Genomic DNA, 16336 nt, shown 5'->3' with positions numbered 1-16336 from the left:
TCTCCCCAATCTTTCTTAACCTTTTGAGAGTTACGGACCTTTTGAATACCTAGTGGATGCCACGGACCCTCCCCTCGATTTCCATCGATGAGAAGTTATAATCTAAAAGTCACAACCTGATATCACTTATACTTCTGCTTCTTATACTTATACTTCTTGGAATACCGTACACAATTACTGGTCTCGACAGCAATACATTTTCTTAATAATACCAATTACTTTTTACATGTGAAAAAATGGCAGATTATTTCATACCAGCATGTTCCCATTTCTTGAGAGAGAGAGAGAGAGAGAGAGAGAGAGAGAGAGAGAGAGAGAGAGAGAGAGAGAGAGAGAGAGAGAGAGAGAGAGAGAGAGAGAGAGAGAGAGAGAGAGAGAGAGAGAGAGAGAGAGAGATACAGTTACTTACCTAAGTGTATGTGTGTGATCCCATCAAGCCCATGAGCCTGCGGCCTGCCCTGTGGCCGAGATCGCGCCGCATGCCGCAGCCCTGACCTTCCCGCCCGGGGTGAGTTACACGGTCTGGGCCGCGCTGCCGTGGCCAGTTCACAGTGTGAAGGCACAAAGCGGGCTCGTGTGGCATTATTAGGGTGCCCACTGATAAGGGATGGCATGTTGGCGTGTCTATGTATATAATATAGATTGAGGCTTCCCAATCTTTTTTTTTTTTTCACTTCCGAGAGAATTGGCCAATCATTCAATTACTCGCACCAAACAGTGGCGAGACACTTCGTCTACTGCGTTACAATCCCCGCCCCCCCTCACACACACTCAGCAGCCAGGACAAATATACCTGCAGTTCCTGAGCTCAGCGCTGTATTTGCAGTATAGCAGTTGCCTGTGAGGGCGCTGGAGCGTGTACGTTGCCTATTTTTATGTTTGGACGGCATCGTGTCACTTTTACGTAGTGAATAAAAGGATTATCTTGCCCAGCGACACAACTGTGAAGATTTTCCTTCCTTCTTATTGTATATGATATTGTTTGTCAGGGTATGATTATGTTGATGCATGCAAACATCCCCCCCCCCCCCCATACACACACGAACGCACATAACGCGCGCACACACACACACACACACACACACACACACACACACACACACACACACACACACTTTGCTCTTTGAATATTATGTCGCCTTCCACTGTATAGCGTTACTTGCACCTACAACACGCCAGCTGAAGTGTCTGACCCACTGTTTGCGAGGATGTTTGTGATACATGTATACACAAATACATACACTCATACATATATTTTCATATATTTTAAGAGAGAGAGAGAGAGAGAGAGAGAGAGAGAGAGAGAGAGAGAGAGAGAGAGAGAGAGAGAGAGAGAATGTTTTTGTGTGTAACCAGTGCCTCGGTTAACCTCCCCCTCTCTTAATAACCCTCGGCAGGTGGAAGGGCAGCATATACAAGTTGGTGTGGCCGGAGCTGCTCGCCTACAGCTGCATGTACTTTGCCTGTAACTTGTCGTACAGGTTCGCGCTGAGCGATGAGCAGAAGAGGTCAGTGAAACGAACTATTATTATTACTATAGTATTTCCACGAGAAAGTGGCGGGTGGGGTAGTGGCGGCTGCGGTGTCAGCCCCGCCCCGCACCTCTCATATGTCAGCTATTTATTACCTTTAAATTAATTTAATTAAATAAATGGATAATCCAATAAGGTCATATAGTGTTAAAGTTGTTTCATTTTTAGGATAATAACAAAGATTGTATAAATACCTCGGCACTTGTTTTGTTTTTATAATAGTAGTAGTAGTAGTAGTAGTAGTAGTAGTAGTAGTAGTAGTAGTAGTAGTAGTAATAGTAGTAGTAGTAGTAATAGTAGTAGTAGTAGTAGCCGCTAAGCTGTATGGTATTGTTTTGATTTTCATTTTGGAAGCGAGGCGTTATTAAGGATTGGTATGTGAAAAATCAATCTCCATTTAGTCTATTTTACCGAGTGTCTGCAGTTTAAAACTCCACAATCCCTTCTTGAGGAGTCTTGTGTCTGGAGAACAGGAACCACATGTAGGCTAACAACTAAAAGTGATAATTCATTGATGTCATAAAGATGTAGGGTAGTTTTGAGGTACTGCTGCAGTGGATGTCAGCCTGCAGTGGTGGCATAACAGAGGGTCGGTGCAGAGTCAGTGAACATTCAAGAGAACAGAAGTTGATGCCAAGTCTGTTCTTTTGAATCCTTTACTTGTATGAAAGGGGGGTATGTGCCCATTGCGGACCTCCCTCGCCGGGGCAGTGTCCATCTTCACCAACTCCGTAATAAGTCTGCGGATTTCTCCAGCCACCTTACCTAACTTTCCATGGTGTATAACCGGATAGAAGCGCCTAGGATTGGACGTCAAGCTGGATTGAACCAGTGGGCGAGTGCGGTATTAGTGACGTCATTGCCCTGCAGCATGGGACCAGGGCCAGGCAGAGGGCGGGGCCGCCCACGGAAGAATCCTTACGTGACCCTACCTGGCCTTGATTAGTACCGCATTTCATCAGCTCGTCAGGGATGACGGGCAACAAAGCTTGGGGCCTTTTTACCTAGAAGATTGAAGTTTTTTTTTTTTTTTTTTTTTCAACAAAGGAGGCAGCTCAAGGGCACACAAAAAAAGAAAACAATAATAAAAAAAAAAGCCCGCTACTCGCTGCTCCTAAAAAAGAAACAAAAATAAGTACGTCCGCTGCTGGCGAAAGCGAGTCCAACTCGTGATCAGGCCGTGGTAAATTACACACACACACACACACACACACACACACACACACACACACACACACACACACACACAGGGGAAGGCAACACATTTCCTCGTAAATAGTCTTAAATACAACGCGTGACACTGTGAACGTGAGCCTGACACGCACGAGTGAACGCAAGATTATATACCTGTATATAGTCACCTTGGATGGACAGGTGACACACGCCTACTGTGGTTGGCCAAGACTCATGTAGGTCATGAGAATGGTAGGTGGAAGGCCGCAAAACGCGAGGCCTATAGCTTTTATCTCATTAAACTGACTCAAATATCCTTAGACAAAAAAAAATATCGAAGTGCCCCCCCAAATCATATGTAGTTAACCAGCTGCCTCATCAAGTAGAAGAACTGAGAATTGTGAGCAATGAACAGTCTTTTCTACCCCCTCCCCCCACCAGAGGTACAGCCACCCACATAGTCTAGTAACACTATCGACCGAGTAGTGGGAACCGTGCATGACTGCCGCTGCTGGTCCCCACACACCTTCCCCTCACTCACATGTAGCTTCTTGCCCCGGACGTGTGTGTGTGTGTGTGTGTGTGTGTGTGTGTGTGTGTGTGTGTGTGTGTGTGTGTGTGTGTGTGTAATTCACCACCACGGCCTGATCACGAGTTGGGCCCTCATTTGCCAGCAGATACCCCCTCGACAAGAGCAAGCTCATTATTGTCGATCTCTGGGTACTGCCAGGACCTTCACACAGCACACACCCCATCTCCCTTGCTCAAGGGGTGGAGGCACTGACCACTTTTCGCCAGCGGAAAAATCCCGGCCTGAGCGGGGCTTGGACCTCCAGTAGCGCAGAGTTTTAAACCACTGAGCTATGGAGCGGACAGTGTGTGTGTGTGTGTGTGTGTGTGTGTGTGTGTGTGTGTGTGTGTGTGTGTATAATTTTCCACGGCCTGATCACGAGTTGGACTCGCTTTCGCCAGCAGCGGACGTACTTATAAAGAAATTTATGTGAGACGTAAACTGAGACATATCCGAGTATTAAAAATGACGAGACATAACCCCCCTCCTTACGTTTCACTCCCTCAACATAACCAGCTCGACATAAGCGAGTATTAGTACATCGTTGCCAAACCCTGAGCTGCACATATGAAAGGGATGCCAACTCAAAATAAAATGTTGGAATTTGGTATAATTTTTATGTTAAAAGCATATTGACGTATTGGAAATATGTATAAAATAAAATAAAGTATTTTTGGGTACTGTTGGCGTGGGTGCAACAATCCTCACATGTGTTCCGTCTACTGCCCCTACCACACCAGGGAATCCCGCAATTTCCTCAAACTCACGCCGCTTCACCTGAGTTTCTTGCACAGTGAGGGGGAACTTGATGAAGCGTCTCACTATATGAGGCTGTGCAAGGGCGTACAGTCTCCCGGGTGACCCTGCTGACGGTCTGTTGTGAAGGCCCCAAGTCGTCGCTGCTACACTGCTGCATTTTGGCCGTAGCAAGATACCTCAGTGTTATGAGGACCTTCATCTCAGGGGAGAGGGCTCGGTTTCTGTTTGTAGGAGCAGTCAAGGCCTCACGCACCAAATCGGTCACGAAGAGTATCCCTGCACGGTCCAGGCGGTACCTCTTGATCAATTCCGGGTCCGGAAGTTCATCAAGGACGTCTCTTCGTGCCCGAAAAGTCGTCAGCTGCCGCAGACGCGCACCCACTACCTCTGCCATCTTGACTGTTAAGCTTCGCTTAGGTCGACCTAAGGAATGCAATGTTACCTCCACCCCGTGCGTAGCTGGCGAGTCAGTTTAGGTTCCGCTTAGTTGAAACCTAAGGGTTATGCTTCCCTTACGTCTCGGTGTCCGCCATTTTCTTGATTTATGCCTCACATAAGCGAAACATATTCTTTATAAGTACGGGCCCAGGTACCCTCCCGACGTGAGCAAGTGCTCATTATCGTCGATCTCTGGGTACTGCCAAGACCTTACACACCACACATCCCATCCCCCTTGCTCAAGGGGGGACAGTAACCACTCCTAGTCAATGGAAAGAATCCGGCCTGAGCCGGGCTCGAACCGCCGCCTGTTTGGCCGTGAAGCTTTGCAGCGCAGCGCTCTACCGATTGAGCTACCGGAGGGAGGTGTGTGTGTGTGTGTGTGTGTGTGTGTGTGTGTGTGTGTTCGCCGATATTCACCCCCGTTTATTTGTGTATGATTTATACTAATTGAAAGGAAATTCAGAATAATATATAGTGAAGAAAATTATTCAAATGGAAGTACTGCCAAATTAAAATAATTTAGTTAGGGTAGTTGTTAAGGGGTGAGGAAGAGCAAAGATGCCATGACGATGACACGTAGGCTTAAACACGATATAGTTGGTTTAAAGTTTAAAGGGGAAATTTAAGAAAATAAAGACTGATGAGACCTACCTCACTCAGGAACATTATGTTGAATTAATCGGATTGGTAAAGGACACCCGCTTAGCAAAAATAAAATGAGCTTAAGATAGCTAACGAGGCTAAGAGTGATCCCAAATGATTCTTAAGGGAGAAAGTTGGACCGTTGAAAACTAGACACGGGTGAGCCCATTGATGATTGGGAGGGAATGAGTAAACTGTTGAACGACGACATCCTCTAGTCTTCACACAGGAGAATCTAACGACCATTCCGGAGAGAGCAGGTGTATGGAGGCGAGAATAACGGCAAGTTGAGGAATGTGGTCATTACTAGGCAGGTAGTCCAAGATGAAACTGATAGGTTAAAGAAAAACAAATCGTCAGGTATTGACGAAATATTTTCGCGAGCAAAGGGATCATCAGTTTAAGAGGTCAATAAATTCTGGTTTTGTGCCTAGTCTATGGAAAGAAGCCAAGTGACCGATTTTCAAAAAAGGGGACATGTCAGCGACTTCTAACTACCGTCCAATTAGCTGAACATCAATTGTAGACAAAGTATTGTATTCGATAATAGCCAGGAGCGTCCAGGACCATGTGGAGGGGTAAAGATTAGTTCATAATACGCAGCATGGATTCACTTAATAAGGTAGGTCATGCCTCACTAAGCCTTTGTCCTTCTATAATAAAATATTTGAAGCGGTAGACAGAGATGAAAACTATGGCAGTATATCTAGATTTTAGTTCGATAAAGTTCCTCACCACCGGGGACTAGTAAAACTACAGGCTCACGGAATATAGATGGGACAGTGCTGAATTGGATTTGGGCGTGGCTTAGCAGTAGGAAGCAAAGAGTACAAAACAATGGTTAAAATAAAAATCTGACTGGGGCTGTATTACGAGCGGGGTTCCATAGGGTTCTGTATTATTATTATTATTATTATTATTATTATTATTATTATTATTATTATTATTATTATTATTATTATTATTATTATTATTATTATTACTACTACTATCATTATTATTATCATTATTATTATGATAAGCTACCAAAGCCTCCCTTCCGGGTGCAGATACAACAAGTTGAATCACACAAAATACCAAAAGGTACTGGAGAGAAGCAAAGGCAACGAATAGTTAAGAAACTGGCCAGTCAAAGCCAAAAGGAGGAAAAATAAAATTACTGTTTCAAAAAGACATTCACACGAGACTTAAATGTAGAAATGTCTGCAGAAAGGACAATCTCATTGGGTAACTGATTCCATAAACTTGTCAACGACGGAAGAAAACATCGTGAGAACTGTGTCGTACAAAAATTCATTGGATTAAAAGCAAGATCGTTTTGACTAGAGCAAACCTCGTGACCCGGGCAGGAGTAAAAGGATCAGGCAAAGCATTGTGTAAGGGATGCCGATTATTCTTAAATTTTTTTTTTTTAAATAAAATGCTAAGGGCACCAACTTGACGCCGATGATCAAGATCAAGAACAAGTGCCGGAGAAATAAATTCGATTGAATTGATTGCTCTGTCAAGTAACTTTAAATGGCAATTGGCAGCAGACATCCAAACAGGAGCACAATACTCAAATTGGGGCAAAATGAATGCATAAAAGGATTTTATTACAGTTGAGTCACAAGCAAATGTTTTGAAGCACTTACGCAGTAAGCCTGTCTTCTGTGCAATAGTGGAAGACATGGAACGGATGTGCTTCTCAAATGTCAGCAGTAAACTGAATACTACAGCACGTTTTGGTGCTATTAGGTTCACTTTTTTATCACTTATATTAATCATCTGGATATAGCAATTAGTGCTGCTACTAAGTCTGTGGGTGATACAAAGATCGGTAGAGTAATAAATCAGGTCAGGACGCCAGTGGTTTCCAGGATGAACTAGACAGATTGTATGATTTTGCGGGGAAGTGGCAGATGGAGTTCAAGGTCGAACAATGTAGTATTCTGAGTGTAGGCAGGAATAACACTTCACATAATTATTCCTTAAAGTGACACTCCCCTAATCAGGTCTAGGTGTGAATCGGCTGTAGGAATCTTAATGAGCTCAATAAATAAAGCGCTCATTGATTTTAGGCTAAGAATCGTGCAAACAAGATACTGGGTTGCATTTCAAGGAGCGTAAACAATAGAAGCTCTGACGTCATCCTCAAGCTATGTTTAGTATTATTAGACCTCATCTCGTTTATGCGGCTCAGTTCTGGTCTCCTTGCTATCGAATGGACATCAAGATACTATAGAATGTGCAGAGGAGGATGACAAAAATTATACACGTGTTGAGAAACTTGTCATATCAGGAAAAGACTTAAATATTTAAATTTGCATACTCTGGAAAGGGGAAGGATGCGGGGAGACTTGATCTAAGTTTATAGACGAATGCAGGGCTTTAATAAGGGTGATGTTAAGAAGGTTTGGGTGGTAAGAGAGCCGGGTAGGACACGAAGTAACGGGTTAAAGTTGAATAAATTAAGTAAACAAAATAGTACATAGACAAAAAATAGTTTACTAATAGGGTGGCGGTTGAGTGGAACAGTTCCATTAGTCGTGTGGTGAGTGTCAGTACAATGGATTCCTTCAACAAAATGAGGTCAGGTGGGGATAGATTTACATAGGCTGCCGTGTATAGGACTACCAACCTCTTGCAACCTCCTCATATTCCTATGTTCTTAAATTCTTCATTTTACTTATGTATGACAAAAACAAGCGTAGTCATAAACACATTGCTTTGACACACACACACACACAAAAAAAAAAAAAATCGCTTCATGAAGTCACTCATTACTGAACGTTACCATACCTAACACTATTATTATTGTTATTATTGTTATTATTATTATTATTATTATTATTATTATTATTATTATTATTATTATTATTATTATTATTATTGTTATTTTTATTATTATTATTATTATTATTATTATTATTATTATTATTATTATTATTATTATTATTATTATTATTATTATTATTATTATTATTATTATTATTATTATTATTATTATTATTGTTGTTGTTGTTATTTGCAGTAGTAGTAGTAGTACGTAGTAGTAGTAATAGCAGTAGTAGCAGTAGCATAATAATAATAATAATAATAATAATAATAATAATAATAATAATAATCAGTAGTTAACAGTAGTAGTAGTAGTAGTGGTAGTAGAAGTGGTGGCAGCAGTAATAGTAGTAGTAGTAGTAGTAGTTTTTGTAGTTGTAGTTGTTGTAGTAGTAGTAGTAGTGATAGTAGAAGTAGTAGTGTGACCGCTCAAAAGTGTGAGTTTTTGTCATTTTCACCATTATACTTCATATTGTTGTTGTACTTTCCTTTAGGTTATTCGAGAAGGTATCGGTTTTCTGCCAATACTTCAGCGACTTCATCCCGCTGTCGTTCGTGCTGGGCTTCTACGTGTCCATCGTGGTGCAGCGGTGGTGGGAGCAGTACATGTCCCTCCCGTGGCCCGACTCCCTCGCCCTCTTCGTCTCCACCTCCATCCATGGCCTTGTGAGTAGCGCCTGCCAGAGACTCCCTATGTTCGTTACGGTTGGTTTAATAATAATCAGGATATAGTAGTAGGCCTACATATTTTCCTATATTGAATAGTGGTTTATCATTATTTTCGTTATGTGTGACTTTGATTGGTGGAAAGTGAAAGGAGTGGGGGAGGAAGAAAACACTGTTTGCGAATGGTCAATCTTTAGAATCCAGAAAGCTCATAAAGCACACACACACACACACACACACACACACACACACACACACACACACACACACACACACACACACATTGTCCAAGCATAGGCGGTCCAGAAGAGCTGTAAAGAATAGGTTTTTTGAGTAGAAATGTGAAGATAGATAGATCTGTGGAGAGATGTGTAGATATGTATATACTAGTTATTACAGTGCACAAAGAGAGCACCATTCAGACCCTTTCCGTTGTTGCAGGACGAGCGATCTCGACTCATGCGTCGAACGGTGATGCGCTACGTGAACCTGACGGAGATCATCACCTTCATCATGATCAGCCCCACCGTCAAGAAGCGCTTCCCCACGTTAGAGCACCTGGTAGAAGCAGGTCGTACTTTGGGCATAAGTGGAGGAGTGGTGCCGTTGTGTTCTTGTACTGATTTTTAGATATAGGGGAAGGTGGGGCACAGTGGGACAATAAGATCTTTGAAACAAAATAACTCCTTTTTTTAACAGCTATTACAAAACTAAAATAATGGAAAGCATATAGCACCATTCAGCAATAATAGTCATGTGCATAAGAAACAATCATGCACTTTCTTTGGAAAAGCTGTGATCCTCATAAAAGAACATTTTCAAATTAGTCCCACTGTTCCCCAAGGGGGGGCACATTGGGACAAGAAGTGGGGCACACTGGAACATGACTAGTACACATTTCTGAAACCAAATTTCAAATCAAATTTAAGGTACTTATTTTGTCTCTTTGTTGTACCGCATATGCTAGGCTTGGGGAGAATGACCTTGATGTTAGCTTGATGGAGGCTATATCCGGCACTTGTGGAAAAAAAAAATGATTTGTGCTTTCTCTGAAGATAAGACTCTTCGTAGTCGCCTTCATCACCTTTTCCTTTTGTTATGAGGCCTTTGTTATAATACTTCTTGATTGCAGTATCAAATTCAACCAGTGGGACAGTGTCCCACTGTGCCACGATTTAAGTGTCCCACAGTGCCCCATGTGATATTATTCAAAATAAATTTAGTTTTAAGCTACGGTTACACTAGTCAATGAAATGGTTGGATTCCAACGATTCGCTTGAATTTCGTCCAAGGTTGGAGGATTTCGTTTGGAATCCAAGCGTAGGGTTGGAGGAAAGATACCTCGCCCAGTAGCGTTGTACTCCTTCCCTTGGATCTCATCCAAGGGAAGAAAATTGAAGATCTATGTTATACAGTATTCATATTTATGACATATTTGAAAAGAAAGTATACAGCTTATTCATTCATAAGAGATGAAGTATTTATTAGTATAAAAATATCTTGATTGATTGATAGTTTATTGTTGCAGGTAAACAACAAGGGAGAAGGGAGGAACATGCCATCCCAACCCCCAGGCAGGACAGAGTGTGATTATACAACTATTAATACATGTGTAGGTAGCACCATGAAACTAAAGATACAATGGTAGGAAGGAAAGCACAACAAGGGAGGGGGCGGTACCTCCCCCTGGACAATAAGACAATAAAATGTGGGGACGGAGAACATTGCCCAAGCACTAGATGGGAATGAATACAGAGATAGAGTAATACTAGTCCTTAAAGTAAAATACTGCAGAGATCACAGCCTTGTATAGCACGGCAGTAGTTCAGGCTGCCACACACGGCATCACCACCTTGGTGCAAACTGAGGGTGTTCTTTGAGGATAGCAGGGAGGACATCATGGTTCAGGAGCCAACAAATTGTCTGGGGCAGGTCAAGGCAGTCCCGTGGCTTAAACTTAGCAATGAGAGGGCATTCCATGACATAGTGATGCAGTGTGTGGCCCCTCGGCCTGGCACAGAACGTGCAGCAGACACCAGGGGAGTTACTAACCTCCCAATAGTGAAATAGGAATAAAATTGTATAGAATGTATATAGTGGCAATAAGCAGACATTCGTTTGACTACCTCTTCTTTTTCTTCTTTTCGTCTTGACGCCGTTGGAAAGGCAGAAACCTAAACATCTCCAAGGGCAAGGTTGGACTGGTCTAACCACTCGTCCAAAGATAGAATTTGATGGACAGCTGTTTAAGGTTGGACTCCAAGCGTTTCGTTGACTAGTGTAACCGTAGCTTTAAAGTTGGACTCCAAGCGTTTTGTTAACTAGTGTAACCGTAGCTTTACATTCACAACTAGGGAAGTACTTGGGAAGAGCAACATATCATAATGCACACAGTTGCTTGTTCTACTTATATGATATATACACAAAACCTTTGAGTGATACATGTGATTCACAGACTTCAACACTTACAGCAAAAAAATTACTTTGGAGTGTTAAAAGAGCAAAGACCTTCACCACAGAGGATGTGATGCTGTACATCATCCCTCAGCAACATTAGTAGAAACACTGATGGGAGGACATTCAGTCGCCTGAGGTACAACAGTCAAATTTGACTAATACTTCTAGAATCAGGGTTGTCCCACAGTGCCTTATGTCCCAGTGTGCCCCACCTTCCACTGTGTAGCTATATGTCATTGAGATCTATCCTAAAGGCCTGTATTGTCAGATGCTTTCGGCTCTTACAACAAAAATCTAGAGATAACAAAGTAGACAATTAGTGTTTTCAACGTTCATGGTGCAGAAGCTATACTATTACTAGGCTCATAACACTATCCATGGAAATACCCACCTCTACGAAAGCCTTACTAAATGTGGGTGTGTAAGCCCTGAAATGTTTGAGAATACAGGCCATTCTTTGATATATAATTCTCTCTCTCTCTCTCTCTCTCTCTCTCTCTCTCTCTCTCTCTCTCTCTCTCTCTCTCTCTCTCTCTCTCTCTCTCTCTCTCTCTCTCTCTCTCTCTCTCTCTCTCTCTCTCTCATTGAAAAAACTGTATTTCAGGCTTCATGACAGCAAATGAACAGAAGATATTTGATGACCTCAACGCCAAGACGTCCCACCCCAAGTACTGGATGCCGCTGGTGTGGGCCGGCAGCATCATCGCTAGGGCCAGGAAGGAGGGGAGGATACGAGACGATTTTGCGGTTAAAACTATCCTGGATGAAATAAATAGGTTTCGTGGGTTGTGTGGAGGCTTGCTTAGTTATGACTGGATCAGCATACCTCTTGTGTATACTCAGGTAAAAATCTAAACATGATTCCTTTTGGGGGGGAGGGTAGGAAATGTAATGGACTATGGACTACATATGGACCATGTAATATGTATGTAATGGTCTAACACTCAATGAACATACATTAAGAAGCTGAGAAAGCATGTCATGTAATGGGTTTGAAACTCTCATGCACGGTACCACTGGTTATGAGTCATTGTGTGAATAAGATGCTGAACATCACCCAGATAGACCAAGGGAAAGCTCTAATACTCATATGAATAAATATAATTATTTGTATAAGTTTAATGTCTAATCTACTCCTTTACCCAAATGCAGGTAGGTTATGCCTCTTCCCATATTGTTTTTGTTTTTATGTTCATTTAGGAACTGCAACATTTTCATCCTTAATTATGTAATCATCCATTAGAAAACCTACCAAATTTTAATCACCTCTGACACTCTTTTCTCATTTCCAGGTTGTCACACTGGCCACATACTCATTCTTCCTGGCCACAATTATGGGGAGGCAGTTTCTGGATCCATCTCAGAAGATTGCAAAACATGAAGTTGATTTTTATGTTCCCATTTTTACCCTCCTACAATTTTTCTTCTATATGGGATGGTTGAAAGTAGCGGAGTCTCTAGTAAATCCCTTTGGAGAAGACGATGACGACTTTGAGATCAACTGGCTGGTTGATAGAAATTTGCAGGTCAGTAAAATAGGTTCAAAATTAGAAGGTTTGTTTTTGTCTCATGATACATCAATATTGATACTTGATTCTGTGATAGTTGAGAACAGTTATTACTTTAGTCTTGTGATAATAAATCAGCAAATGGAATGAAAGGTATGTAATTGTAAAGGATATGAAAAGTTGAAGTGTAGTATTAGAAAGAAAAATATCAGAAGAATGTATGCTTAGTATTACTACATTTGCTAACTGTGCACAGAACCAAAAATGTCCTCAGGAAGTCAACATAAGCTACAAGCATCCTTTTCCAAAGTTAATGCCAGCATATCATAAGTATGCCAGGTTCTAGGATATACTTGCCTGTCACCAACTTTCTGGGTGCAGACATAAACAACAGATGAGACACATGCCCACTTCATTCAAAAGGAAAGAATTTAGATTGTCAGTTAACAGACTGACAGATTGTGGTTCCATCTTGAGCCTCTGGCATCTAACAGTTATTACTCAATTTGTTGTTTTCTGACCCTTCAAGTTTGCCTAAATTGTTTTTAGACTAGAATTTACCAGAGTTTCATCAGTTGGCTATTCAGCTGTTTTCACCAAACACCAGGAAGAGAAAGCTACTGACTCAAAGTGACAACCATTTTCCTCACTAGTAACCAGTAGAGCATGCTTGTAAAATGAAGAAGAGATGTTTAAATGAAAGAAAATAATTTGTCTTGTAACCTAATAAAGCTGAGTATTCATACTCATAAGTTGATTAACCTTTGAGGTAGTTTACTCTTGAAAAGATGTGTTTGGAAGACCATGGTATATCTGAAAATATTGGACTATCTATTTTGTAAATTTTCATGTTGAAAAGATTCCTCCAAGAAAATGTTGTAGCCTTTATTTACCATTACAGGTGTCATTCCTTATAGTGGATGAGATGCACAGTGAACATCCTGAACTCATACAAGATTTGTACTGGGATGAAGTGTTTCCTCAAGAACTACCCTACACCATTGCCTCTGAACAGTTTAGACGAGAGCCACCCCAAGGCTCCACTGCTAACATTGAAGTTTCAGAACAAGATCAGGAGTTTCTACCCATCCTCGAGGAAGATGATGAGGATATTCGAGAATCTATGTCTGGAATTAATGTAAGTGAAAACATGAGTTTCAACATGCTGAACTATGTGCAGCCTTTCCTTGTACTTCAGTGATCCATAGTTTGCAAACTCCACGTGGAAAACATTAAGTATACGCATCTAAAAACAACTCCATTTTTTTTATAAAACCGATGTAACTCAATGACAATGCATTGGCTACCACTTATGGGAGGTAGGAGCATGACTTATGAGTGACAATAGGCCTCATTCATTGGCATGCCATTCAGACTTAGTTGCAGCTGAAAATCATCTTGTCATATATATGCAAGAATCAGTTGATTTTGACTTATAGAATTATAAAAAACAAGTGTCAAAACAATCATGCTCAGTCTGATGGTATAAGAATGTAGATTAAAACTAAGGGTATCCAGTCCTAAAAGGAGTCAGCTTTAGTAAGTCTTACCTAGTACACATGCTCCACCTCTCATGGTGGCATGCTGTAAAAAGTGGGTGGGAAAATGTACTAACTGGGTGAGGTGTCCACCATATACCCTGTAATACATACTTTTCACTTCTTTATACTTGGCAGTTTTGTACTTAGCTAGGCAGTGTGTTGCCCAGTGATGGGCATTGCTAACCGAAAACTTATCTTTGCTAACTTGTAATCCACTAATTAAAAAGTTTGTTTCACTAACAGTAAAATATTTTGGCTCTAAAACCCTTAAAAACAGTGACCTGAAATTTCAATATGTTGTAGCTTAGGCATAGAGCTTTCCAGAACGGTATAGCATATACCTTTTTTCCATAAATGACACTTTTATTTTTATTATTTTATGTTTATTTCTTGTCAGGTGGAAAATATTGAACTTTTGTTATTAAATCCCGAGTTCAAAGTTGGAAATGGAAGATGCATTACCCTAAAAATACCAAAAAGATTCCCTGATAATTGTACAATTACGGCAAATTTTACCCAAAAGTGGAAGTCCTGGAATTATTGTGCCATACGGGTCAACTAGTGCTCTGTCTGCCCACAACGGACAAGAACAAACCTGTATGATTTTTTTAGTGGACTTAAAGTTAGTGGAGGAGGAACTATATTTAGCAGAAGCTAACTGGTCTGATAACTGTTTCCAAAGTTAGCAAAAATGCTAATCAGCTGATGAAAAAGTTAGCTTCGCTAATTAGCTGTTAGCGGATTAGCGAAACCGTGCCCACCACTGATGTTGCCCATGCCCTATCATAGTATGAGGATGGACAGTCCAGTTCTGTGTTCCTGTTGACAGAAGTTCAAGTAAAATTTGTAAGATTACACAAGTTGATACATGTTATGGAGGTAAACTATATACAATAGCTCAACCATTACTGAAGAAAAAGGTAAACTAGAAAATTACCAACCATATCATTTGAATATATAATGCAAATGTTTATCACAGTCACATTGTATCTGCTATATTTTGATGGTTTTCACAATAGTAATACAGTGGGTTATTTTCCAACACTTATAATATTATAATTCTTGCACACTGTGTCTGAGGAGTATCAGCAGTGTAGAAGTGAGCTACTACGCCACCGCGAATGTCATTGTGAAGTCAGTAGTTCTGGCTCATATGATGAAGTTTAACATACTACTTTGCTGTGTACCTACATTAGCTCTGTATTGTCCTTGTAGGTCACCTGAAAGGCCTGTGGAGCCCCTGCCTATTTTGGATCATCCGTTGAACACATTTATAGACATGAAGAGCACATCATAAAGAGGAGAATATTTTTTTGTTTTGTTTTCACAATGCAAGGGAACCATCACCTGATTACGTATGCTATAATTGTGATCTTTATGATGGTTCATCAAGAAACATCTTTTGCCACACTTCAGAATAAATATTTTGTCACCTTTATCTGCATTGGTAAATGCATACTTTTATACTTTAAGAATTGTGGAGGAGTATTGGATCTCTGGCACCTTTCGCTAGTGTTTGATGTCTTTCTCTACAGGAAGATATGGAGAAAGGTTCAAGAGCTATTGATATCATGAAAAAGCCAAGGAGTGCAAGATCATCAATATCAGGGATGGCATCATCTCAGCCTCTGTCATCTCGCAAGCCTTCAATGCTGTCCATGCTATTCAGTAGACTGACGTCCAACAGCCAAGAGAATGTTCGACGTCATGGTGTGAAGCCAAACGGTGAGTTAGACTCAGAACAACTAACTCAACAATAGAAAGCTTGGCATTGTATTGTGTGCATTGTGACATGCTTCATAATGATATATTTCTGTATCAGTTCTTTGTGCTAACTATTTTTTAACTGAAACCCTTTTATATGTAATAATTTTGCATTTTAATAGTTTATAAAATTTTAAATCTCAAGCTTTATATTTTTCATTTTGAGGAAATACAAGGTGAACCAGCAGGATGGGAATGGTGAAGGTCCATTTGCATGAGGATCAACATGGTATCTTACTAACATTTGAAAAAAAATTCCATAGAATCTTTTCTGTAAACTAAACCCAGAAAGGTAGATATGTAGTTGCTTGTGCTGGTTGTTGATTTTTGTCATGGAGTGAACCGGGGCCATTATGAGGAGTGAGCTTTGGGGGCTGCTGCCCAAAATCTTTTTTATCTGGACTTAAATCTCTTCGGGAATTAATTTTAATTACTTTAGACTGCTTGGTTTCATCTTTCAATTGC

The 16336-nt window shown here is 40.9% G+C and overlaps 1 protein-coding gene across 5 annotated transcripts in view; it reads left to right on the top strand.

Moving 5' to 3' along the window:
- LOC127010452 (bestrophin-2-like) overlaps nt 1–16336 on the top strand; it is a 71316-nt gene that overhangs the window by 29911 nt on the left and 25069 nt on the right. For 2 of the 5 annotated variants that reach the window (XM_050884642.1, XM_050884641.1), the window contains exons 3-9: nt 1398–1508; nt 8430–8601; nt 9043–9172; nt 11663–11901; nt 12351–12584; nt 13468–13704; nt 15643–15832. In XM_050884642.1, coding sequence (XP_050740599.1) covers nt 1398–1508; nt 8430–8601; nt 9043–9172; nt 11663–11901; nt 12351–12584; nt 13468–13704; nt 15643–15832 — 1313 coding nt within the window. Of the gene's footprint in view, nt 1–1397; nt 1509–8429; nt 8602–9042; nt 9173–9205; nt 10853–11072; nt 11195–11662; nt 11902–12350; nt 12585–13467; nt 13705–15322; nt 15623–15642; nt 15833–16336 lie in introns of those variants that run through there. The other 3 variants (XM_050884646.1, XM_050884645.1, XM_050884644.1) reach the window with 3 other exon arrangements.

This window comes from Eriocheir sinensis, chromosome 43 (assembly GCF_024679095.1).
Source record: "Eriocheir sinensis breed Jianghai 21 chromosome 43, ASM2467909v1, whole genome shotgun sequence".
Classification (NCBI taxonomy): domain Eukaryota; kingdom Metazoa; phylum Arthropoda; class Malacostraca; order Decapoda; family Varunidae; genus Eriocheir; species Eriocheir sinensis.
This window is presented reverse-complemented; position numbering and strand designations above follow the sequence as displayed.